Source organism: Perognathus longimembris, chromosome 18 (genome assembly GCF_023159225.1).
Source record: "Perognathus longimembris pacificus isolate PPM17 chromosome 18, ASM2315922v1, whole genome shotgun sequence".
Taxonomy (NCBI): domain Eukaryota; kingdom Metazoa; phylum Chordata; class Mammalia; order Rodentia; family Heteromyidae; genus Perognathus; species Perognathus longimembris.
Genome location: NC_063178.1, coordinates 20381927 through 20407525, shown reverse-complemented (window position 1 = coordinate 20407525; position 25599 = coordinate 20381927). Strand labels below are relative to the sequence as shown.

Below are 25599 nucleotides of genomic sequence, written 5' to 3'. Positions count from 1 at the left end.
AAAAAGATATATACATTTGAATAAAATTACAACTTGCCATTTGTACAGTACATATGCATTTTTATTGTAAAGGTGACGTACAAAGGGGATGCAGTAGCGTAAATCAGGTAACAAGTACATTTCGTTTTGAACAGTGTTACCCTCTCCCTCACTTTCTTTCAGTTTTTTCCCTCTCAGCCCCCAACAAATGCATTTCAATAATTGGCAAGCAATATATACTTTACTTATACATTTGCTTACAGTAGTATTTCCAAAGCATGCTGGCGAATGGTAGTCTCCATATGAGGCTGGTGGTTATTTCTGGAAAGAAAAAAGACCCGACTAGGATTGGGAAAGGAGTTGCCAGTGGACACCAACCTTATATTTGAAATTTTTACTTCAAATTAGGTCAGATAACTGAACCACATAACTGTTGTTTGATTAACCAAGCCCAGGTCAACTGCTGAAACAATCACCATGGCCGAGAGTTAGCCTGGGGATTCTGATCCAGACCACAGTTCAGGAATACCCAGGTGTGTGCACACGTGTGTGTGTGTGTGTGTGTGTGTGTGTGTGTGTGTGCTGGGGTTTGAACTCAGGCCTGGGTGCTCTCCTTCAGTCTTTGCACTCCACGAGGATGCTCTGCAACCTGAGCCACAGCCCCGCTTCGGCTTTGTGGGGGTTAACAGTCAATCGGGGTTCTGGCCCAGGCTGGCTTTGAACTGGGATCCTCGGATCTCCGCCGCGTGAGTGACTGGGGAGGCCAGCCAGGTGCACACCCTGTAGCTGGGTTTGATTGACTTGGTGGATGGCCCGGCCCCGCCCCTCCACCTGTCAATTATGCAACCGGAAGAAGGGTGAGGCCGGCCGGGCGGGGGGGCGGGGCTAGCGCGCTCACCCCTCTGCGCCTGCGCGGGGAGGCCCAGGCTCTCCGGAAGACGCCCGACCGTGGGCGCCGCGCAGGCGCACGGCGTCCGCGAGGCGGAACGGAGGCGTCGCCGGCGGCGGGCGACCCGGACGCCCGGCGCGGGGAGGGGGGGGGGGGGAAGGCGGGCCCGGGCGGGGGCCGCGGCGCATGCGCAGGCAGCTCCCGGGCGGCCGAAGGGTTGCGCGGCGCCGCGGGACGGGACGGGCGAGCGGGCCGGGCTCCGCGCGGGGTGAGGATGGACGAGGACGTGCTGACCACGCTCAAGATCCTCATCATCGGCGAGAGCGGGGTGGGCAAGTCCAGGTGAGGCGGCCCGGCGGGGCGGGGCGGCGCGGCGGGGCCCGGCTCCTCGGGCCCGGGCACCCGGGGCCGCGACGCGAACCGTCACCGGGCCCCGTCAGCGCCCGACTTCCCCACGCCGGGGACGGGGGCGGGGGGTCCGGTCCGCCCGCCGGCCCGCCCGCCCGAGGCCGCGGCTCGGCCCGCGCCTGCGCCTGCGCGGCCGCCGCCGGAGCCCCGGGCGCGGCCCGAAGCCCGAGGCCCGAAGCCCGAGGCCCGTCCCGGTCCCGGTCCCGGCCGGCCCTGGGGGCTCGGGCGCGTCGGGTGGGAGCGGGAGCCCCGCGGTGGGGGCCCGGGGGCCGGGGTTTCTCTCACCCGGGTCCCCGCCCCGCCCTCCAGGCCGCGGCGCCCTCGCCGTCCCGCGGGCTCCCACGGCCCCCGCGACCTCGGTGCGCGCGTGTCCGTGTGCGCGTGCGCGTGCGCGGGTGTTTGGGTCTCAGATTCGTTCGAGACAGCCGCCCCTTGGTAGCCCAGAGCGGCCTGGAACCCGCGTCCCGAGCGGAGGCCTGGGAGGGGGGGGGGACGGGCCCCCGGGGGGGCCGGGGCGGGGGAGGCCCGCCCCCCGGTGGTGACCCCGCCGGTGGTGACCCCGCCGGAAGGCGTCGCTCGCCGTGGACGATCGCGCGTCGGGGCCGGAGATGGAGTGTCAGAGCTCGTCGGGCGATGATCCACCCGCGGCGCGGCGCGCCCCGACACGCCACCCGGGTCCTCCCCACCCCCCCTCGAACAAGTTCAGCTCCCCGGGTCCCCCCCCCCCCCCCCCAACCGTGGTTGGGCCTAACCGGGCTTCCGTGTTCCAGGTGCTTAATGGCAGCTCAGGTCGTCTGTTTCCATCCGGGGTTTGCATCCGAGGGGCAGCTGCGTTTTTGAGCTAAGTTAGAACCTTTTCTTGGGCGATCGGAGCTCAGGAGCAGCCTTGAGCCGGATGGTCGTGTGAGGACGAAGGGTTCCTCCATAGTACAAGCCTATGCCTCTAAGGCCACCATTCGTTCACAGTAAAAAAAAAAAGTCGTGTGTCACAAACATGATCTTCGTGCACCCTTCCAACTAGTACATCTTGTTGTTTTGTTTGTTTTTTTTTTTACAGGCTGGAGTAAGTGTGTGAGGTAGCAGTTATGATGTTGAGTAATTATTGCACACACAAAAAGGATTTGTTTTCTCTTTCTTGGGGGGGGGTAAGACTAGGGTTTGAATTCAGGGTTTGGGATTGTCAGACGCGCCTCGTGCCACTTGAAAGGAAGTTCCCCACCCCCAAAGGGTGTCTTTAAAAAAAAAATGAGAGCAGTAGGTTTATTTCCAGCCTATTTCATATAGTTAGTGCATCGAGTTGGGGAGAGTAGCCAAGAGATGAGGATTATGAAACGAGCGCTGCCCCTTGTGTAACGTGATGTGCGATGTTGAACAAACTGGATCTTTACTGGAAGTGTGACCAGGCTGGAATAGAAGCTTTCCAGTCTGATGTCAAATGTACCGTTTTAAGTCTATGGATCTGTGGCTTGCCTTGGTTGAAGTAAGAGTGTAGCAAAATGTGTCAGTAACTGGTAGGGATTATACAAACCTGTTACATACATTTCTTTTTTTTTCTACCCTTTTCATTTGCATTCTTTAGATGAACTTCATTTGTAAATTGAGATATACAGCTCATCTATAACCTGTTTATTATAAGATGGGTCTTATCTCAGTGGCAAACGTAGTTATTTCTTCCACTTGATGCTCTGCACTGAGACATTTTGCTCCTCTAACTTTGAATATATTATGTCTTAAAACACATAAGAATGGTGATTCTTAATCATTTTAGGGTTATGGATTTCTTTTAAAATCTAATCAGAGAAAATGCTTCTTTGTCAAGAAAAATGGATTCGTATTGTATAGAATATACTTTAGGCTAATAGCTTACTTCCGGATAAAGCTAAGATCTGGCTTACACTCAGAACTTGTATTAAAGTTTATTGTTCGCAGCATGAGAAAACCTTATCTTTTCCCAGGAAGTATCTGTAACGACAGGCATACCTATAATCCTAGCTACTGTAGGAGGCTGAGCCAGGAGGATCATAACTTTGAGGTTAGTTCAGAGCCACCTTGGACCACATAGAGAGTACCTATCTCAAAAAAACAAAAACAAAGAAAGATATTAGGTAGAAAATCTGGAATTTGGCTCTTCTGTTTTACTTCAGTTTTATAGTGTCTTGTGTTTTGGGCAAATGAAAAAAATTTTAAAAAGGAGAGTTAAATATAATTCATAATATATTTTGCCATTTACTCTGTGGACAGAAAATACACCTACCAGCAATACTCATAGCAAAACTCATAGATTTAAATGTTGAGGAAATTTTCAATAATTCAGAAATCTGATAGCTGTTTCTCTGACTTTATTACTGTAAATAGATCAATAGACTAGTCTTCTGCTTTAGAAGTTAATGTAAAGGAAGACGGATTATTTTGTATATTTAGGGCTTTAACAAAAGCTTGGATTTTATTCTTAAAGAACCAATAACTGACAGTTCTGCTGTATATTAAGTAAAATAATGTTGAGAGACATAAAAATCCTAGTACCTTTTTACTCTGGTATTTTTCTTGCATCCATTTTAACGCGCCCCTCCCCTTCCCCTCCCCACCTGCAAAGTTTTGTCCATTCTTCTTTTTCTTCCACTGTCATAGTAGTGGCAGCTCCTTTCTGTTGGTTTTCCTCCGGTTTTGGTATCCTTAACATTTTAGAATGTAGAGCAGGTCTATCATTCTTTGTCATCAGAAGTTTCTCTAGCTACCAGTTGCTTGCTTGGCTTCATACACTGCTTAGCATTTGTTGGTGTGACTACTCTAGCTTTCACTGCTTCTCCTATCTTCTATTCATTTTAACTTTTACTACTAGTTACAAAATCATAGGGCTTTTCACCTTCTATTTTCACTTGAATGCAGACTGGATTCCACAACAGGGTTTTTAAAAGTGAATGTGTACATTTCAAGTGTCCATTTAAGCCTGACCTGCCCAGAATACTTTTCTCAGAATGGCCTATCAGTGCAGATTTGAAACAACAATTGGGTGGGTGGAGGAGCATGGGAATACATTGTTAATAGACCACTCTAGGGGTTTTATTTGTTTATTTATATTTGTTATTCAAGTCCTAGGACTTGAACATGGGACTTGGGTGCTGTCCCTGAGCTTCTTTTGCTCAAGGCTAGAGCTCTACCGCTTGAGCCACAGCGCCCCACTGGCTTTTTCTGAGTAATTTATTGGAGTCTCTTGGGATTTTTCTTCAAACAGATCCTCAGATCTCAGCCTCCTGAGTAGCTAGGATTTCAGGCATCAACCATCAGCGCCTGGAGCTCTTGGGATTTTCAAATCGTCTTTTTAATAATTTCATTAGAAATGTATACTGTATTCAGGCAGTATTCTTGGGAGGAGGTCCTACATCAACAGCTTATAACTGTGTGTATAAAAATTTGTGACAAAATACAATAGTAATGAACACATAATATGATTAGAAGTAAATGTAAAGTTTCTAATCTGCCTTTTAAACTCTATTTTAGCCTGCTCCTGAGGTTCACAGATGATACTTTTGATCCAGAACTTGCGGCAACAATAGGTAAGCCTGTGTCTAAACATTCAGTAGAAATGCTGCTTTTTTTTTTTTCTTTTTGTCTTTGGGCTGTTTTGTCTACCCTACCCTCCTCTCGCCACCCTGCCACTAACATGTCTCTTGAAATAGTACTGACTTTTTAGGAATTAACTTTCACTAAATCTCTTTTAAGTCTACCTAGATCACTTGAGAAAAAGAATGTCTTTATGTATTGGGGGTCAACAGTGAAGTGTGTTACTTTTATACTTTTAATATTTACTACACTATATTATAGCATGTAGCCTCAATTCCACATATTTTCGGCATTATTAAAGATGATTAGGAGCAATGATACTTTCTAAATATAAAATTTAAGATTGCCTAAAAATGGCTTTGTCACAGTAACATTGGAATGTGTGAGAAGATAGGATGGAAATCTGGGTCTGTCATGTTTTGGGGAGTAAATAGCATCACAAAGGTGAAGATGTGAGGAGAGGTTTGTTTTTTTTGCCAGTCCTGGGCCTTGAACTTGAGCACTGTCCCTGAGCTCCCTTTTACCCAAGGATAGCACTCTACCACTTAAGCCATAGCACTTCGAGCACATAGCCCACTTCCAGCTTTTTCTTGTGGTTAATCAGTGATAAGAGTCTCCTGGCCTTTCCTGTCTGGGCTGGCTTGGAAGCATAATTCTCAGATCTCAGCCTCTCGAGTATCTAGGATTATAGATGTGAGCCACTGGTGCCCAGCTCCTTGTGAAATAGTTTAAGGGCTGAATTGAGTCAAGGTGGGAAGTTGTCTTAGCTGTGCTTTGAACTAGGTATGATCCTGATCAAGTCCTGTGCCTTCATTATCCCCACTTGTAAATTGAGTTTGGATTTCTCTTCCAATTCTAAAATTTTATGATCTGCTGAGTAGGCTACAAAAACAATGATCTAGAATTATTGTTAAGGAAAGTTCCTCTTTAACTGACTTTGTTTTTATTTACTGTGAAATAATTTTAAGCTTAGAGACAAATTATGAAAATAAACTATAAAAATATTTCCTACTCAGATTTCTCCAAATGTTAATATTTATCACATTTGCTTTATCATTCCTTCATTATATGTATATGTATGTGTATATATATGTCTTTAAATCTTCAGTACTTCCATGTGCACTTCCTAAATGAACATGAATGAAATTCTGCTGTCTACTGACAGATTCCATCCGTTTTCCCATTAATGTCCTGTATAACAAAAGAAAACATGTTTTCTCTAATATCTTGGTCAGGGTCAAACATTAAATTTTGTTGTCATTTCTCTTATTTTCTTTTAAATGTGACGAGTTCTGTCTTTCTTGTTATTCTCTGGCCTTTATTGAAGAGTACGGGCTAGGTGTTTGGTACACTCTTCTTTGGTTTTTGCTTGTCTACTATGTTCTCGTGGGTAGAGTCTAGTTGGGGCAGGAATTCTACAGAAGTGCTCAGAGCATTCTTCTAGGAAGTGCATCACATCTGTTAGTCCTCTTGGTGGGACTTTTGCCACATACGGTGATTGTTCTTTTTCCTTTGTGACTGACAGATTTCTTGTGGACAGGTACTTCAAGACTACTTACATATCGTGCTTTGGCATTTATTGAGAGGTCTTGCCCACGGCAGGTAGGGAGGACAGTAGGCCATCCTCTTATTCAGCATGGTCACCAAGTGGCTTTTTACATTTCCTCTTTTGTCTTCATTTGTGTTTTTTTTTTTTTCTGTATGGAGAACTCTTGTTTTTTTTCCTATCAATTTTTAGTAAATCATCATTGCTTAGCTTTTTGTAAGATTGATATGTATAGATTTCCTCTTATGTGTGTCATAAGAAAGGGAGTCATCGAAAGCACTAGTAATTCAAAACCCATTTTAATTTAGTTTCAGAATATTGTCGGTTCCTTTAAAAAAAAAACAAAAAACTTCGGCTAGGCATTGGGCTCACACCTGTAATCCTAGCTACTCAGGAGGCTGAGACCTGAGGATCGCGGTTCAAAATCAGCCTGGGCAGGAAAGACAGTGAGCCTCTTATCTCCACTGAACCACCAAAAAAGCTGAAAGTGCAACTGTGGCTTAAGTGGTAGAGCACTGGCCTTGAACACAAAAGCACAGAGATAGTGCTCAGGCCCTCAGTTCAAGCTTCAGGACAGACACACACACCAAAAAATTACTTAGTAGTAAAACCGACTTTTATTCAGAACAGGCCTGGTAATGAAGAGTGAGGAGTAGAGGAGTAGAAACTAGAGAAAAATCGACTTGCTTAGAGTTAAAATTTTACCGAAGGACTGGTCCTGTGTGTGCTACTGAAATGCAGCATTTTAAGTTGAGCACCAGGAGCTCATGGCTGTAATCCTGTCTTATTTAAGAAGCTGAGATCAGGAGGTATAGACGGTTGAAGCCAGCTTTGCAGAAAAGTCCATGAGACTCCATCACCAATTAAGCAGCTAATTGTCAGACATAAAGCAATAGCTCATATGGTAGAGCTGTGAAAAAACAAGCTGAACAAGAACTTGAGGTTCTGAATTCAGATGTTGATACCAGCCTCTCCCATCCCCAAAAGGAAGTATCTTCATTTCAAACTCCAGTAACCTATGGAGGCTTGCAGAAAGACCAATATTGTGGACTGACTTATTACAAAAAAGATTATTCTTTTATCAAAACAAATACTAAGGCTTATGCTGACTAGAACATACTCAGTTTGTTTTTTAAATAGGCCCGGCATCTTAAATATCTTTAAAAAAGTTTCTTTTACATCTAGGGATCATACTATTGCTTTTGATCATAATCGGTGAACTTTAAAAATAAATTAGCTCAGTTATTAATGGCCTTGTGAAAGTTAATGTTTTCATGGAGAATTTGTATGCTATCTCACAGTAGACATCCTTATTTTTCTGTGATAATGAGACACTTCAGTTTCTCCTTTGTATAAGAACTTTACTGGATTTTATGTTTTATGATGGCCTTATAAATGATGCTGGCATTTTCTTTTGTTTCTTCTTGGCAACTAGCACAATAACAAGGAGAGGGAAAGATAAAGCACAAACTCTAAAACCGAGAAGATCGCTAACCCCAGGCAAACCACAAAGTATGTAGAATGGCTGCCAGAAAGCATTGGAGATTGAGCTGCCTGTGGGAAGAGGAGAGAGGGTGCGGTAGCTTCAGGGCTCGGGGACAGCAGCAAGGCTTCCAGAAGCTGAGCAGCTTTAACGAGGGCAGATCTCTGTTTACAGCAGTATCTTGTGAAGTTGGGAGAGGAAGCCCCGCAGTACCACAGGCCATTTCTGTCACAGATACTGTTTGTCCTTGTAGCACCAGGGAAAGAAAGAGATGACTATGTTTTGATGAGAACTCCAGGATCTCTGTCTCCACTTCCTATTAAGAAGTAAAATACAAAGTCGACAAATCTTTTAAATAACTCGTTACGTTAAAAGCCAATTTTAGAATCACTTTTGGAGTTGGCAGCAAAGTAAATGTTCAGTTGAAAAGTAGAGGCTCTATGATATATACTCTAGTAACTTATTTTTTCAGTTAATATTTTTGACCTCTTTAGCTGGTGAGTTGACATATACATATGTGTGTATATGTATATATATATTTATAAAATAAAATTTTATTTTATTTTTCCAGTCCCGGGGCTTGAACTCAGGGCCTGAGCACTGTCCTTGGCTTCTTTCTGCTCAAAGCTAGCACTCTACCACTTGAGCCACAGCGCCACTTCTGGCCTTTTCTGTGTATGTGGGCTTCGTGCATGCTAGGCCAGCGCTGTACCACTAAGCCACGTTCCCAGCCTCTGACAACATTATTTTTAAAATTATAATACCTTAACATGGATGGTTCTGATAGATACATTTTTGAAATATATGATCATATAGCTATCACTATAGTTGGGGTAAGAAACAGTTCCATCCCCTAAAACTACCTGTTTGTTCCATTGTATCCCAACTTCCTCCTCCCTCTTTCTTTTCTGTCAGTTCTGGGGCTTGAACTCTGGGTCTTGGAGCCTTCCCTGAACTCCTTTTGCTAGCACTCTACCACTTTGAGTCACAGCACCACTTCCAGTTTTCTGGTGGTTAATTGGCGGTAATCGTGTCACAGACTTTTCTTCCTGGGCTGGCTTTGAACTGTGATCCTTAGATCTCAGCCTCCTGAGTTGCTGAGGTTACAGGCGTGAGCCACCGGTGAGTGCCTGACCTTACTTTTTTTTTGTATGTGCTGGTACTGAGTGTGAACTCAGGGCCTCACATGCTCACTTGGCTTTCTTGCTCAAGGCTGGCCCTCTACCATTTGAACCACATCTCCACTTACTTTCTTCCCTTGATCCTACACACTGGTAACCACCACTATGATAAGAATTTGTATAGAATGGATTATTATTTAAGTATTTAGTAGAATTCACGTAGGATATAGAGACATTTTACACAGACAGGGCTTTTATTGTTTTTTTGTTTTTTTGTTTGTTTTTGATGTGTGATACTTGTATTTGCTAGGCAGGTGTTCTACCACTTGAGCCACACTTCCACCCCTTTTTCCTTTTGCTATTTTTGTAGGAAAGTCTCAATTTTTGCCTAGTGTGGTCTGTAGGAGGTTTGGCAGGTCAGTATCACCTCACCTGTAGCCAGCTTTTTCAGTTTGTTCAGATGGGGTTTCAGGAACATTTTGATTCAGGCTGTGGTCCTCTCAGTACCCACCTCCCACGCATCTGGGATTAAGGGCTGAGCCACTGCACCTAGCTCATGAGGAGGGTGTTAACGAGAGTCAGTTTGTTTAATAGGTAATAGGACTTTGCAGGTTATCCATTTTAATTATTTTACTGTGTTTTGCAGTGCTTTTTTTGCGGTGTTTTTGTGATCAAATATAACAAACATTATAAGACATATAGACTACGGTTACATGTGTAATTTACTGGTATAGAGTTTATTCACATTGTGATGCAACTGCCAGTACCCACCATTTCCTAATTGTTCACATTCCTCTAAGCAGAAACTCTGAACTAGCTGAACAGAAATCCCACACGATGCTTTCCCTCAGCTGCTGGTGATCTTCATTCCACTTTCTGTCTGTGTGGAACTTGCCAGCTGTTATGCCTGGCATAAATGGAGTCATGCAGTTGTCTTGCCTGTCTGGCTTCCTTCTCTTAAGACAATGTTTTCAGGGTCTGTCCATGTTGTTTCATATATCAGTGCTTCATTCTTTTTTATGATTTCATGTTGTTTCATTATATATATCTTACCTATTTTGTTTGTCCACTGATCTACTGATGAACACTTGAGTTAGCGTGACCTTTTGGCAATTGTGATTAATATTACTATGAACTGGTCCAAGTATATGTATGTTTGAGTACCAACTGCAGTTAATATGTGTACATAAACAATAATCTATGCAAAAAGTAAAGGCATAAAGGGCTGGGGATGTGGCTTACGTGGTAGAGTGCCTGCCAGGCAAGTGCAAGCCCCCCCCCCCCCCAGCTCAAACTCAATTGCTGTTATGAGGGTGTGGATTGGAGCTGGCGTTCTCAGAGAACATAAACAAATGGCCAATAAGCACATAAAATAATGGTTAACAACATTTAGGCCTTAGGGACATGTTTATCACAACCACTGTGAAATACTTCTTAGCACGCATTAGGATGGCTTTTACGTATATTAAAAAAGGAAGATAAGAAGTGCAGACAAGACTCTGGAGAAACTGGAACTCTGTGCGTTGCTAGTGAGAATCTGAGTAGTGTAGCTGATGAGGCACACAGATCAGTTTCCTCAGAATGTTAAAGTAGTTGCATATATAGGTAGTGCCACCAACTCGAGCTTCATTCAATGACTTAAAATTCTCAAAGTTATCAGAATTTTTATCTGTACTTATTTTTCTTTTTTCCTATATTTTTGTGTCATATCCAAAAACCCAATGCCAATCCATTACTAAGTTTTTCCTCTTGCTTTCTTGAGACCTTTATAGATTTAGCTCTTATATTTAGATCTTTGATCCGTTTTCAGTTTCATTTTATTTATATTGTGAGATACTGGTTTAGCTTCACACTTTTCAAAGGCAGACATCCAGTTTTTCCCAGTAGCAGTTATTGAAAAGACTATTCTTTAGCTATTGAATGATTCTTGGCTCTCTTGTCAAAAACCAGTTAGTTGAATATGTGAAGGTTTATTTCTGCACTATTTGATTGATCACATATGTGTGTATGTATATACATAGTACCATGTTATTTTAATCATTGTAGCGTTTTAGTACATTTTGGAATTAGGAAGTATGTATTCTACCAGTAAGTTGGGGTGTGTGTGTGTGTGCGCGTGCGTGCGTGTGTGTGTGTGTGAGTGAGCGAGCACACACGCGCAAGCACTCACCAGTCCTGGGGCTTGAAGTCAAGGCCCAGGTACTGTCCCTAAGCTTCTTTTGTTCAAGGCTATCGAACTGTCACTTAAGCCATAGTTCTACTTCTAGCCTTTGGTGGTTAATTGGCGAGAAGAGCCTCATGGACTTTCCTGATAGGGCTGGTTTCAAACTATGATCCTCAGATGTTAGCCTCCTGAGTAGATAGGATTATAGGCATGAGCCATTAGTGTATCTGGTACATATTTAATCTTTTTACAATGTTATTTTGCTTTTTCAGTGCCTCTGGCAATTTTATATGAACTTACTTATTAGTTTTCCATTTATGAATAGAAAAACCAAAATGGGATATTTATATGGATTCTCTTGACTCTACAGATTACTCTGGGTAGTGCTTACATCTAAAAATATTACGCCTTTCAATTGATAAACATGGGATGTCTTTCCATCTGTTTACCTCTAATTTTTTCAGGGTGTTTTTATAACTTTCAGTGTATAAGTCTTTTATCTTTTAATTAAAATCTATTCCTAAGTATTTCATTCTTTTTTACTGTATTCTAAGTGGAGTAGTTTAAATTTTTTCTTGACTTTTTTATTGCTCAGTGTATAGAATTGAATTGATTTTTGGCCTGCTGAATTTATATCCTACATCTTTACTGAAATAAGTTATTCTAACAGTTACTTGTGTGTATGTGTGTCTTTGTGTGCTTATTTCTTTCTAGTTTTGGGTGCGTGTGTGTGTGTGTAATTAGGCTTTTAATTTAGGTCTTCTCTCTGGCTTACATAGGCATTCTAGTTGTGTTGCTGAATGGTACCTCACACTGGTTATTTTTAAGATAGGGTCTCATTTTTCCCCAGTCTCTCCCTGGACCATGATGCTCCTATCTTATGTTTCCATTAGTAGTTGGCATGGTAGACATAGGCCACCAAATCCAGCTTCTTGTTTTGAGATGGAATTCCATGGACTTTTTTGCCCAGACTAGTCTTGAACTGTGACCCTTTTATGCAGCCTTCTGAGTAGCTGGGATTATACTATTGAGCTACTGTGTCTGTTCCCTTTCTTTACTTTCAACTTGGATGAATCTCTAGGTCTGAAGTGTGCCTCTCATAGACAGTATATCATTTATTATTTTTTATTCCACCAACTTTTGCCTTTTATTTAATGTGTATATTTAGTATAGTCACTAATAAAGAAGGATTTCTGCCATTTTTTTCCTTAAACAGTTTTTAAATTTCTATTTTCTGCATTACTGTTGTGATTTGTGTTTAGTTGATTTTTCATGACATGCGTTGATTCCTTTTACATGTCACTTTACATATATTCTATGTCTATTTTCTTCACGATCTGTTTCTTGAATTATTTCTGGTAGATGTTATTTTTTGGCATACTTTTTTAAAATAACTTTTTAAAATAACATTCCTGTTCTATAATGAACAGAATAATTAAGGAATGCTATAGAGTAATGAATGAGTACAGTAAAGAAGGAATTTATTTTCCTGGTCCTGGTGCTTGAACTCTGAGCTTGGGCACTGTCCTTGAACTTCTTTTGCCCAAGGTGAGCTCTCTACCAATTGAGCCACAACACCACTCTGACTTTTTTTGAGTATTTTATTGGAGGTAAGAGTCTCACAGGTTTATCTGCCTGGGCTGGCTTCAAACCATGGTCCTCCTATCTCAGCCTTCTGAGTAACTAGGATTATAGGCATGAGTCACTGGTGTCTAGACAAGAAGGAATGTTTTAAGAAATATTCCTGTCAGATGCGGGTGGCTCATGCTTTGTAATCTTAGCTACTCAGGAGGCTGAGATCTAAGGATCATAGTTCAAAGCCAGCCCAGGCAGGAAAATCCATGAGACTCTTATCTCCAGCAAACCTCTAAAAAACAGGAAGTACAGCTGTGACTTGAATGCTTGAGCACTAACCTTGAGCAGAGTGCTCGGGGACAGTACCCAGGCCCTGAGTTTGAGCCTCAGGACTGGCAAAATAACAAATACAGCTCTCTTTTGCCTTGATCTCTTCTTTCTGTTTCACCTTGAGAGATTTCTATTGCCACTTCCTCACATTTACCTGTGGTATTTTTCCCCTACAGAGTCTAAGTCTGTTGTTAATCCCATCTCAGACATGGCTATTTTTATTTCTTGAGTATGTGTCAGATCACTCATGTTCTAGGAACAGCATATCATCTTTTATCACCCTACCCTGCAATACAAAATTTCATTTTCAATATACCTTTGTCATACAGGAAACAGTGCCACATTTTATATGTGCGTTTATTAACTAATTTATGTCTGTAGTGAATTACTACAAATCCATCAGAAGTTGCTACTCTTTCCGTATTGGTGACAGTGTTCTATTAGGCATTTAGTGCATGAGGATGCTATTTGTTCATCTTAGTTGTAGCTTTTCTGAATTAATTGTCACAAGCTAATAAGATCCTTTTTTCTATGTTTATATACAAACTTCTTGAGCTATTAATACTTTCCCTCTGCCAGTGGAATGGACTGCACATTATTTTTGATACTCTTCTAAAGACATGTGGGTGGTTACTGTTCATTTAAGCCAGATGGCTTGTGTCAGCTCCTTTTCCTGGAAAGGCATGAGTTTATTTGGAGCTGCTGTAATAAAACTTTGTGTGGCTTCTTATGAAGTTCATCTCTTACGTGAATTAGTATTCATAGAAGCTTTTTTCAAAAATAGAATTATGGGCTACCCTCTTTCAGTAAGAGTCTTAGAATTCTTAAAAGGTTGTACACAATCATGTATATAAATTTCTTTTTTGAAGTTGTACAGTATCAAGTGATCATTGATTATGTAAAGTCATAATCTTTTAGGGTAAAAACCAAGAATTCATAGGACAGGGAGTGAGTGGCCATTCTGTTGGTTTGCTTGTTTGTTTGTTTTTCCAGCCCTCCAGGTTGCTCAGGTGAGATCTGAGCCCTTGGCTGTAGTTGAATAAATCTCTTAACAGTATTGTGTGGATGCAAAAGGAATCCTTGGAAACGGCAAGGATTCACAGCCCCTAATATTCTTTCTGTATTAGCACTGTTAGAATTCTAGCTCTTGAGTTTAGATATACATAGTCAATCATCACTTTACCTTGAGTTCTAGTTTTCATTTTTGGGAATAGGTGAGTATTTTAATTCTAAAGTATTTGCTTTTCATTTAACCTTATTAAATCCTCTGTAACTGATCATTAGTGACACTTTTTTCCTCTATCTTCATATCCAGAATTCTGAGAACTTAAGGTGTGAAATTGAGCATTTGATAAAAGTAGCTTTTTTCTTTTCTGCTTTTCTTGATAATGGATTTTAAACGTTTAATTTACTGGGTGACTTATCAGAATTTTCGTTTCTTCAAGGTGTTGACTTTAAGGTGAAAACAATTTCAGTGGATGGAAATAAAGCTAAACTTGCAATATGGGTAAGACAGTTTTTCAAATGTATTTTTATAAATATTAAACCAGTACTTTTCAGGAAAAAAATTGATTTTGGTGTTCTAAAGGTAAATAAAGAACTTGTATTTAATAACTTTTACTTAGGAAGGTTGATGTTAGTTGAAAGGATAATTATATCTTATAATGGTTACAGACTTGTTCCCCTTACAGTTGTGCAATGTATAATTTCTCCAGAGGATTCCCAAACAAAATAGAGTATAAATAGCATCACTTACTCTGCTGAGGAGAATCATTGTTACTGGACGGTTTCACTAGAGTTTTAAAAAGACCCCTGAGACTGAACCACACTAACAGCAGTTGTTGAGGGAAAAGAAAATGAAGTGACACCTAGGAAAAATAGTATTTTTCTGCCCTGTTGATGTGTAATGTTTATAAAGTTGGAGTTTGCCAGCTTGAACTTGGTTTTTTAATATCTTGTCTCTCCTTAATGGCTTCTTTTCATTTTGCTGTGATTTCTACATTCTGGTTCACATTGCGCTGTTGAGAAGATCTCATTAAGCTAGTGCTCAGTCAAGTGGCATTTCTGGCAAAAACATACAGAAGGCCTGGGGTCTGTCTGGCTGTTAGTCTGTAATATAATTGCTAATCTGTAAGTACAGGTTATGTATATTATTTGTAAAGTCATGTTCTTTTATATGCCTGATTTCTGCATATCATATATACATGTGTATACACACACACACACACACACACACATCTTACAGCATGCTAAATAATAACAGGACTGATTGCCAGTTGTCAGGTTGAGCCCTCCTTCCAAGTGGGAGGTTAGCTGGTAAACGCTGCATGCACACCAGCTGCAGACTGAACAGCATGGCTTATGTATTACACAGTGACAGTCTCTGGATGGCATGCTCTTTCTAAAATACGTTTTCTTTCAAGATAATAATTAAGTGGCTGTGTTTAATTTTTTGTGTTCATTTTTTTCTAGCATGTAATGTATATGTCCCTCTCTAAATGTTTTACAGCAATCAGAACTGAGCACTGTCCCTGGCTTCTTTTTGCTCCAGGCTAGCACTCTGCCACTTGAACCACAGCGCCACTTCTGGCTGTTTCTATATCTGTGGTGTTGAGGAATCGAACCCAGGGCTTCATGTATACACGGCCAGCACTCTGCCACTAGGCCACATTCCCAGCCCCCTGTTTATGTTCTTATACATTAGAATAATACTAACTCTCTGCTATGCTATGTTGGGTTTGTTTCTCAGTCCGTCATGTACTCAGATCTTAGAGATGAGATGGGGGAGACCTGGTGGGGATGAGATGCAGGGTTTTAGTTTTTAGATGTTCAGATCATTTCCTCGTCTCATCGCCTCTGCGTGGTGAATGTTCTCTTGTGGCTAGGCAGGCTGAATCCGTAGTTCATTATAATTCTGTTTGGGGTTTATTTATGTATAGCAGGAGTTCCTCTCCTGTTGGAAGCTTCTAGGAGGAAGCAGGACATAGTGAAGCCCAGCCTGACCCCGTGGTCTCCTGGAAGTGCACTGGGCCTGCCCTCCCAGTTCTGTAGTACTCAAAGCTAGATGAGTGACATTGAAAGTGGGTGTTTAGACCCCAGGGGTAGAGGGTGAGAAAAGTATTCATATAAGAAAGTCCCAAGCCACAGATGTGACCTGGTTGTTCCTAAGCTCAGTTGTCTCTGGAGGACTTCTGGAGAAATTGTTATCACTTTGGGAGAGAGCAGAAACAGTTTCCTGGCTGGAAGTGTCCTGAGTTTTTGTCTGTTTTCCTTCAAGATGATAAAGGCCTTGCCTCTTTGAGTGGGTAGTTTGCCTTCCACACTAGATACTTAGCAGAACTGGGCGCTGCTGGCTCATGCCTGTATCTAGCTTCTCAAGAGACTGGATCAGAGGATTGTGGTTCAAAGCCAGCCCGGGCAAGAATGTCGGTGAGACTTATCTCCAACTAACCACCAGAAAACTGGAAGTGGCACTGTGGCTCAAAGTGGTAAAGCACTAGCTTGAGCAAAAAGAGCTCAGGGACTGGGCCCAGACCCTGAGTTCAAGACCCATGACCACCACCACCACCAAGATACTTATCAGTTAACTTTCTCTTTCCTGGAGCCCAAGGTTGGTTGCAAAGGGACTATAGCAACAAAACCTCAGCTCAAAGGACACAGATACAGACACAGTTGAGGAACTTGTAGTTAATTCACAGGACCCAGCAAGAACATCTTTTTAAGTTGCCTTTCACGGGAGCACTTGTACTTTTTGATGCGTAATCATCAGTTACTTTCTATATTGATGGTATAGCTAAACATTGCAGTTACCAGCATGATCAGTATCAGTTTGTTTTTCTTTACAAATTTGGGTTGATTTGATCACTTGAGTATGACTGTCAAAAAGAGATTGCTGGATATCCATGTTATGTTTTATTAATGATGAAAAATATCAAATTATTGGCCTATATTTTAGTATCAATTATATGCTTAGATAGTAACTCTGCTTTATGAAGCTTTACATTTATCTTACTGTTCTTGAAAAGTTAAGCCTGTATACAAATTGAATGACTTTAAATATTAGAGTCAGGACTCATAAAAAGAAAAACCTTTGAAGCCGAAGGAATTTTTGGAAAGAGAAAAATCATGTTTCAGCTCACAAATTTATTTGTTTAGAATGTTTAGTTTTTAAAATGTAACTTCTTTACTCAGCCATGGCAGAATAGGGGTTAGTTTCTTTCATAGTGAGAATCTCAAGGTAGCCTGCATTTTTATAAGTGTATCTTTGGAGCAGCAGTTAGCATACAAAGTGATTTAAATGGAAAATTGTTTTCTCTTTAGAAGTTTTTCCTTTGGGACAATGAATTTCCCCCAATACTCTTGTTATCTTATAATATTTTCTCCCTTGGCCCAGAAAAGAAACCTAGTGTAGCTGTGCCCCTCATTGCCGTTTTCATTCTTTTCCAGTCTTGTAAACGCCTTTGAGGTTAATGACATCTGTATCTGAAAGTTCTATCTAAAGGAGCTTCTGCTAGAACTGGTGGCGCACATCTGTAATCATACCTACTCAGGAGGTTGAGATCTGAGGATTGTGGTTTGAAGCCAACCTGGGGAGAAAAGTCTGTGAGACTCTTTTTTGTTGTTGTTGTTGTTGCCAGTCCTGGGGCTTGAACTCAGGGCCTGAGCACTGTCCCTGGCTTCTTTCTGCTTGAGGCTAGCACTTTACCACTTGAGCCATTTCATCACTCTGGTTTTTTTTTTTTTTTTTCTGTTTATATGGTGCTGAGGAATCGAACCCAGGGCTTCATGTGTGGTAGGCAAGCACTGTACCGCTAAACATCATTCCCAGCTCCATGTGAGACTCTTTTATCTCCAATAAATTACTCAGGGGGAATAAAAAAGGCCATTGTGGCTCAAGTGGTAGAGTGCTAGCATGGAGCATAGGGAGGCTCCAGTACCCAGGCCTTGAGTTCAAGCCCAGGACTGACAAAATAGGAGCTTCTGCTTGTCCCCTAACAAAACTTGTATTCACCCCGTGAGACTGGTAGTTGAGGTTTGTGTACATGCTTTTCCTTCAGGATGCTTTTTGCAGGCTGCAGTTTGCCCACTGCTGCTTTGCTAAGATCTTAGTCACCTTGAAGTCACACTCTAAAGGCGATGGTAACAAGGAGACTAAAACATCCAGGCCTGGAAGTAGAGGCTTGCTAAATTAAGTTCATTCTTCCCTTCCTCCTTCCCCAGTATTAATGAATTCTGAACTGCTGGCCTGTGGCAAGAATTGCTCTAGGCACTGGATTGCTATCTGCAGTGGTTATGTTCTAGATGAAGTCTCTGCTTCAGATATTTGCATTTCCTGCCTATTGGAGGTCCTTTATAGCGCATTAATCTTGGATCAGAAACAGAATGAGGAGTAGGTAGTTTTATGCATTTACCCAGAAATGAGTAGATAGAAGTCCTTAAAATAGCCCAACCTAAAAAAATTCTGTACTAACAATAAGATAACCCTATATTGCTCTTGAAATTTGTAGTTTTCAGCATTGATTCCACAACCTGAGATTTAAAAAATTCCTATCCTTACCCTAGACCAATCTTTGGGGGTTGGACACAAAGACTATCAGAAAATTTGATTGTGCCACGGGGGTTGAAAAATCATGGCTTCCAAAGAGGTGGATATCATGTATGTTAACTTGTGTAATCTAAAATTTACTTAGTTGCTGTTTTCTGAAGCTGAATCAGTGTTTGTTAAATTTATTTTATCTGACATTTCTCAGTAAGCGAAAACATGCTAGGTAGTCTGCGAGCCCATTGTCAGGATTGGCCAGGTGGGCCTTGTTAAAGCAAGAGGCCCGATGCCTCACGTGGTCAGGTCTCCTGTGTGCTCCTTCCCGGCTTCCAAGAGAAGGGAAAGGGACTGCAGGAGACCCTGGCTTAGGGCAGAGGATGTAGTTACAGATGGAGGCTAGCTTTGCTCCTGCATTTTGTTAACGTAGGGGCCCAAGTCACTGTTGAGAGTCTCTCAAACTAGTGTGTATTGAAGGTCTCTTATTTATACTGTTTTGTTTAATAATAGTTGTCACTTTTAGGATACTGCTGGTCAAGAGAGGTTTAGAACATTAACTCCCAGCTACTATAGAGGTGCACAAGGTGTTATATTAGGTAAGTTTTTTACTTTAATATACTGTCAAAAATATTACTTATTGGGATTTTGAAATTTCATTGTCTGGGAAGGACCGTACATTTTAGTTTTATTTTTCTCTAGGACTACTTTTATGTAACTTGAAATTAGAGTGACTTCATTGGCATTAATGAGTATTAGAATTAAAGATTGTTTTCAACTTTTTGCCTACCAGTAAAAAAATATAAACAAGACTCCTTTTTTTCCTCTCTCTCGCTCTCTTTTTATTTTTGCCAGTCCTGGGGCTTGAACTTAGGGCCTGAGCACTGTCCCTGGCTTCTTTTTGCTCAAGGCTAGCACTCTGCCTCTTGACCCACAGTGCCACTTCTGGCCGTTTATCTATATATGTGGTGCTGAGGAATTGAACCCAGGGCTTCATGTATAAGAGGCAAGCACTCTTGCCACTAGGCCATATTCCCAGCCCAAGACTCCTTTCTCAGAGGTGTAAATTCTGGTCTTGTCCGAAACAGTTATGAAAATTTAAAATTATGTATTTGTTTCTGATTTTCTAAGATTGGAATCTGTTTTTGGTGTTTAAACAGCCCACCAGCCCTCTTTTATCATTACATATAGGACATTTGTTTCATTACTGTATGGTTTTTAGTTCTAACACAGTATATAATTTCATTTCCATTACAATATGTCCCAGTAAAATTGTTTTGTTAAAAAAATGTGCCGTGTGGGGCTGGGGATATGGCCTAGTGGCAAGAGTGCCTGCCTCGGATACACGAGGCCCTAGGTTCGATTCCCCAGCACCACATATACAGAAAACGGTCAGAAGTGGCGCTGTGGCTCAAGTGGCAGAGTGCTAGCCTTGAGCGGGAAGAAGCCAGGGACAGTGCTCAGGCCCTGAGTCCAAGGCCCAGGACTGGCAAAAAAAAAAAAAAAAAAAAAAAAAAAAAATGTGCTGTGTGGATCAAGATACTCATTGTTTAGCACTGAAAATTTAGCCAGGCTTGCCTATGAAGGTTAGCTTATAATTACATATCAGTAATAGAATGTTATTGCCTCTTATTTTTATTATTATTTATTATGTTATTGTTATTTATTCTCATTAAACAACTTTGCTTTTATTTCAGTTTACGATGTCACAAGAAGAGACACTTTTGTGAAGCTGGACAATTGGTTAAATGAATTGGAGACATATTGTACGAGAAATGACATAGTAAACATGCTAGTTGGAAATAAAATCGACAAGGTAAGAAACAGACCTGTGGAGTTTGGTTTCTACTTGTTGGCTGCTTTTCCTAATCATTCCATTTATCTTCCAGGAAAATCGCGAAGTTGATAGAAATGAGGGCCTGAAATTCGCACGAAAGCATTCCATGTTATTTATAGGTAAGTATGGCAATGAATTCTTGTCCTTTTTTTTTTTAAAGAGGAATTTTAAAATGCAGTTTTTGTTAAATTTATTATGCTCCAAAAACTCTGTTTATTCATTTTATAGTGCTACAAAATTGAAGAGACTTTTTCTTTCTCTGAAAACAAAATAGCATCTCACTATGAGAAATTACGTAAACCCTAACTAACCTGTTGCTCCTAGGATATGCCGGGGTCAGCAAAGCTCAGACCCCAGTGCGGAAGTTGTGCCCTGGTAGGGCAGCTTGTCAGAAGGGCTTCACAGTCTTCCCCTGGACTTCCTTAATGGCAGTGTGCATTTTAACAAGATCTTCATGCAACTCTCGTGCACATTTGTGTTTCAGGTAGAGCAGGGGTCAGCAAACTAGATCAGGGACCGAATCTGGCTCCTGCGTGGACAGTCAACTCAGCCGTGTCCATTTGTTTACCTATTGTCTGTGGCTGCTTGTCTGCTGCATGGCAGAGTTAGTTGATTGCTACAGAGGCCATATGGCTCACAAAGCCTAAAACACTTACCTTCTGACCCTTCATGGAACATGCTTGCTCTCTTCTAGACAGGTGGCTTACCTATACCCCAGTCCCCCGGGGAGCTTTTGAGATGACAGGACCCCATTCTTTATCACAGGACTGAGCACCCAGAGCGATCGTGGCTTGGACCCCGCTTTCAGGATTCGTGACATGGCTATTCCATGGCATAGAATTGGCTGGGAATCTGCAGGTGGACTGGGGAGCACATTGTATGTAGCAGCAGTAGGTGCTGTGAGAGGCAGTGTGAGAGTTTTCAGAAGGGAATTGATACTACCCTTACTGGTTTATTTGGTAATTATTGAGCATGGACAGTAAACAAGACAAACTCCCTACCTGCTGGAGCTTACACACTCTTGTAGAGAACACAGAGACATTTTCCAGGTGACCAGTAGCCCTTGGCACTTGGGTTCTATTTAAAAGGTTGTGTGGGAAGTGGAGCCGTGGCTCAGTGTGGTAGAACACTAGCCCTGAGCAAAAAGAGGCTCAGGGACAGCGCCCAGGCGTGGAGTTCAAGCCCCACAACCGACCAACCAAGAAAGATCTTGCAGTTGGAGGGACCTCTTGAAGAATGTGGACGGAATAGGGCTGAAGATTGAGCCCTGGGGAACCACAAGAACTAGAGGTCACCCGAAAGAGGAGGTGCCAGCGGGCGAGGCCCTGAGCTGGGGGATCCCCAGGGACAGTCCATGTCCTGGTGTTTCAAGGGGAGGGGAAATGACTGGCAGTGAGACATGCCGAAAGATGCTAGATAGGGCTGACATGTTGGATTTGACCAGGTAAAAGGGGTCAAGAAGAACGGGTTTAGAGATTGGGAAAGAAGGCCTAGTTTGAGTATAGCAGAACCTTCTACGCATGCTTAAGTTAGTGGAAGATTTGACATACAAACAGTCTGCGGTCTTAGAACTATTTATTGTTACAGAATATTATAATTATATTGATTATTTTTATTTACAAATTAAGCTTTACTATAGGCATGCATACATAAAAATAGTGTGTGTATCTTTGTACATCTTCCCTGTGGGTAAAGCAGCCTGCTGCCATTTGAAGACAGAATGTAAGATGAGGAAGTGGAGGCGCAGCCAGGTGTCATGGTGCATGCCTGTCGTCCCACTGCCTCACGAAGAGGAGGTAGGAGGATTGTGAGTTCACGGCCCGCCTGGGCTGCCTAGCAAGACCGTTTCAACAAAACTGAAAACAGTGGAAGCAACTTAGGTCACTTCACTCCCTAGGGTGTTGAGAAACTGACTCCAGGAAGGGTATGTGGGCTGTAGGGCGTCTGTGTGGGTTTTAATGAGTTGAAAACTAAGTTGACGGCCTTTTGGACTGGTTGGCATATTAGACAAGAGAGAACACGTGACTGAGGAGAGGAGGGGCCCAAGGAGTGAGGAAGGGCCTGGTGGGTCATGGGAGTGTCCGTGCAGTTAGCTTGCTACATTGACATGGCAGGAGCAGTTAGTTGTGGCCAGATTGCCTCTGTTTTCAACATGAGGCTGGATTTGAAAGGACTAGGTGTAGATTGGTGGTAGAATATACCCTTTGTGCAAGGCTTCAGTTCATTTCCCACCACTAAAACACTCCCAACCAAGGTTTAAAAAAAGCCAGATCAGCAGCAGAGCTAGAGGAGCCGTGAGGAGGCAGTGAGACGGAGTCCCGGGCCGCCGGGGGGCTGGAGAGCCGGGCTGAGCCCCGCTCAAGAGCACAGTTCATGTCCGCATGTTCTTATTTTCAAACAGGAATATATGCTTTGGGAGCTTGTTTTAAAGGCAGACTGAAAATCAAAGGAGATAACTTTGATACAATATTTGATTATAGCCTTAGTAATTATAATTCTACATGCCATTATTCTTTTTTTTTTTTTCCAGTCCTGGAGCTTGAACTCAGGGCCTGAGCACTGTCCCTGGCTTCTTTTTGCTCAAGGCTAGCACTTGAGCCACAGTGCCACTTCCATCCATTTTCTATATATGTGGTGCTAAGGAATCGAACCCAGGGCTTTGTGATATCAGGCGAGCACTTTATCCTACCACTAGGCCATATTCCCAGCCCCATTATTCTTTTTCTTGATTGGCTTGTATTATACAGGAATGGATTTCATGATTACATGTTTGGACTGTATGCCATTATTATTATTTTTTCACTTTGTGCCAGTCCTGGGGCTTGAACTCAAGGCCTGGGTGCTGTCCCTGAGCTTTTGTGTGCTCAGGGCTAGTGCTCTACCACTTGAGCCACAGCGCCACTTCTGGTGTTTTTTGCTGGTTAGTCGGAGATAAGAGTGCCATGGGCTTTTCTTCCTGGGCTGGCTTTTGATCACTGAGCCTCATATCTCAGCCTCCTCACTTGCTAGGATTATAAGCATGAACCACCAGCACCTAGCATTGTATGCCATTATTCTTATTAAAATTTAATTCCGTTTTGGGAGTGTATGCCATTGTTCTTAATAAATAAAATTTAATTTCAGTTTGTGAGTTTGGAGAAATTCATTATTGTTAAACCTGTGGATAGAAATTGCTGGGCTTTCAATATCTTCTAGGCTGATTCTTAAGTAATGATCATTTCCCAGAAGAAACATGGGAGTATAACCAGAAAAGAATGGACTGTGACCTACCTTTTTTTTTTCTTCCTTGAATTCCAGAGGCAAGTGCAAAAACCTGTGATGGTGTACAATGTGCCTTTGAAGAACTGGTGGAGAAGATCATCCAGACGCCGGGTCTGTGGGAGAGTGAGAACCAGAACAAGGGCGTGAAGCTGTCACACAGGGAAGAGAGCCACGGAGGGGCCTGCGGCGGGTACTGCTCTGTGTTATAAACTCTGGGAAACTCCATCTCTCTTGCATATTGGATCAGATAGTGACATCTTTCTGTGTATAAACTCACTGCTGTTTTAGGGACCTTGCAGTTTGCACATAATTGTTTTGTATCATGGCAGTAAATACTTGCAAGAAATCCCATTCATTGGCTTTCCCAGGTAGAATGTTATGGTAAGCATGCACAGTTTGGCGTCTCTAGGTTTTTATGTAACATAAAATAGGTGTACCGTTAGGTGTACATTGGATTTTATGATTTACATTTATCATGTAATTTTTTAAAAACATCCATCTGTCTAGTATACATTGGTATAAAGTCTACTTTTGGTCTCCTTTTTTGCTTAACTATTCCTGTCAATTACTGAATTACTTGGTATACAGGTATCCTACCTGTCAGATTTTCTTTGAGGAATAACAGCTTTTCTAGAATGTGGGAGATTCTTTTAGAACTAAGCAAAATTCTCAGAATGTAGCCCAGGTCAATTCATAACTAAATCTCCATTTGTTCTGATGATGCTTCAAAAATGTACTTACATGTTAGAGAAGTTTGAGATTTTTTAAAAATTTACTTCAATGATTAGTTCAGTTATTTAACTGGAGTTTTAATCCTGTAATGTGTCCATGGGATTTATGATCCTTTCACAGTGTTTTTAGTGCCTGGTGATTGGCAGAATGGCAATAAGATTTTCCCCCATTTTGGTCCCAGAAGAGCAGAGCAGAGCAGAGCAGAGCAGTATACTACACTACTTTAGTACCTTCAACCTTGAAAACCACCACCTTTTCTTACATGTGCTGTTAGTGTCCATCCAGGGACCTCAACTGTACCCATGTAATGTTTTTGAATATCTGTGTCTTATGGCTTCCACAAGTGGATAGTTGATCCTCAGAAACCTGTTTCTGTATTTTAAAAGTGAGGAGAAAGCATTTGAGAAAGGCATATTGCTTCCAGATTCTGACGTGTGTGGGGAAATGCTGCTGCGGTGAAAAGGTTGATAATTTGCTATCACATGGAACCAGTAGTTTATCAAAACCAACTGTACAGACTAATAAATCTTTTCCACAGTATTCAGTTTTCTAACCTCTTGCTATTGTACATTATATTTTATCTTACCCATTATTTAATTTACTTTGACCTCTGCTATATTAAGCCCCAGATAAGTAATTTGTTCTTTAAAGCTAGTCACTGTAATACTCCTCATTAAGATTCTGATATTAATTTCTTGGCAGTTCTCTATGTACAATTGCAAATGATAAAAAGACTTTTGTGAATCTTTGCAATATGTGTGTTCATGAATTTACTTCAGTTGGCTTCCTTCTGAAAGATACCTTCACTTATGAAAACCTTACACGTTCTACTTGGTTTACTCTTAGGTTTAAGGGTTTACACATTTTCTATTTTTATGAAACATGAAACAGTTCTGTTTTTTTTCTTCTTCTTCTTGGCGGATGTGGGGCTTGAACTCTGGGCCTGGGCGCTGTCCCTGAGCTCTTTAGCTCAAGGCCAGCGCTCTACCACTAGAGCCATGGTGCCACTTCCAACAGTACCTCTATAACAGAGAAAAAAGTAGCTGACGTGAGTGCTAATGATTCACTTATATTACATTAAACTTCAAGTTTGGTGTTTGTTTAGAGTTTGTACTGACAAGATTTCTGTTTATTACTTTTTGCTCCTTAAGCTGTATACTATTTTTGTTTATTGGAT

At 41.8% G+C, this 25599-nt stretch overlaps 1 protein-coding gene across 1 annotated transcript; it reads left to right on the top strand.

Moving 5' to 3' along the window:
- The first annotated feature begins 1081 nt into the window (after nucleotides 1-1081).
- On the top strand, nucleotides 1082-25166 carry Rab18 (RAB18, member RAS oncogene family). Its single transcript, XM_048367698.1, has 7 exons — nucleotides 1082-1210; nucleotides 4775-4830; nucleotides 14502-14563; nucleotides 19119-19191; nucleotides 20290-20408; nucleotides 20482-20548; nucleotides 23727-25166. Exons 1-7 carry the CDS (start codon nucleotides 1143-1145, stop codon nucleotides 23897-23899), a joined length of 618 nt encoding a protein of 205 aa, XP_048223655.1. The 5' UTR covers nucleotides 1082-1142; the 3' UTR covers nucleotides 23900-25166.
- The last annotated feature ends 433 nt before the right edge of the window (nucleotides 25167-25599 follow it).

What these genes read in the sequence shown, in the direction of transcription:
- Rab18 (XM_048367698.1), top strand. Translation starts at nt 1,143, where the DNA reads ATGGACGAGGACGTGCTGACCACGCTCAAGATCCTCATCATCGGCGAG. An exon ending in AGCGGGGTGGGCAAGTCCAG is followed by an intron (nt 1,211 to 4,774) that starts GTGAGGCGGCCC and finishes ACTCTATTTTAG; the next exon opens with CCTGCTCCTGAGGTTCACAG. An exon ending in TGCACAAGGTGTTATATTAG is followed by an intron (nt 19,192 to 20,289) that starts GTAAGTTTTTTA and finishes CTTTTATTTCAG; the next exon opens with TTTACGATGTCACAAGAAGA.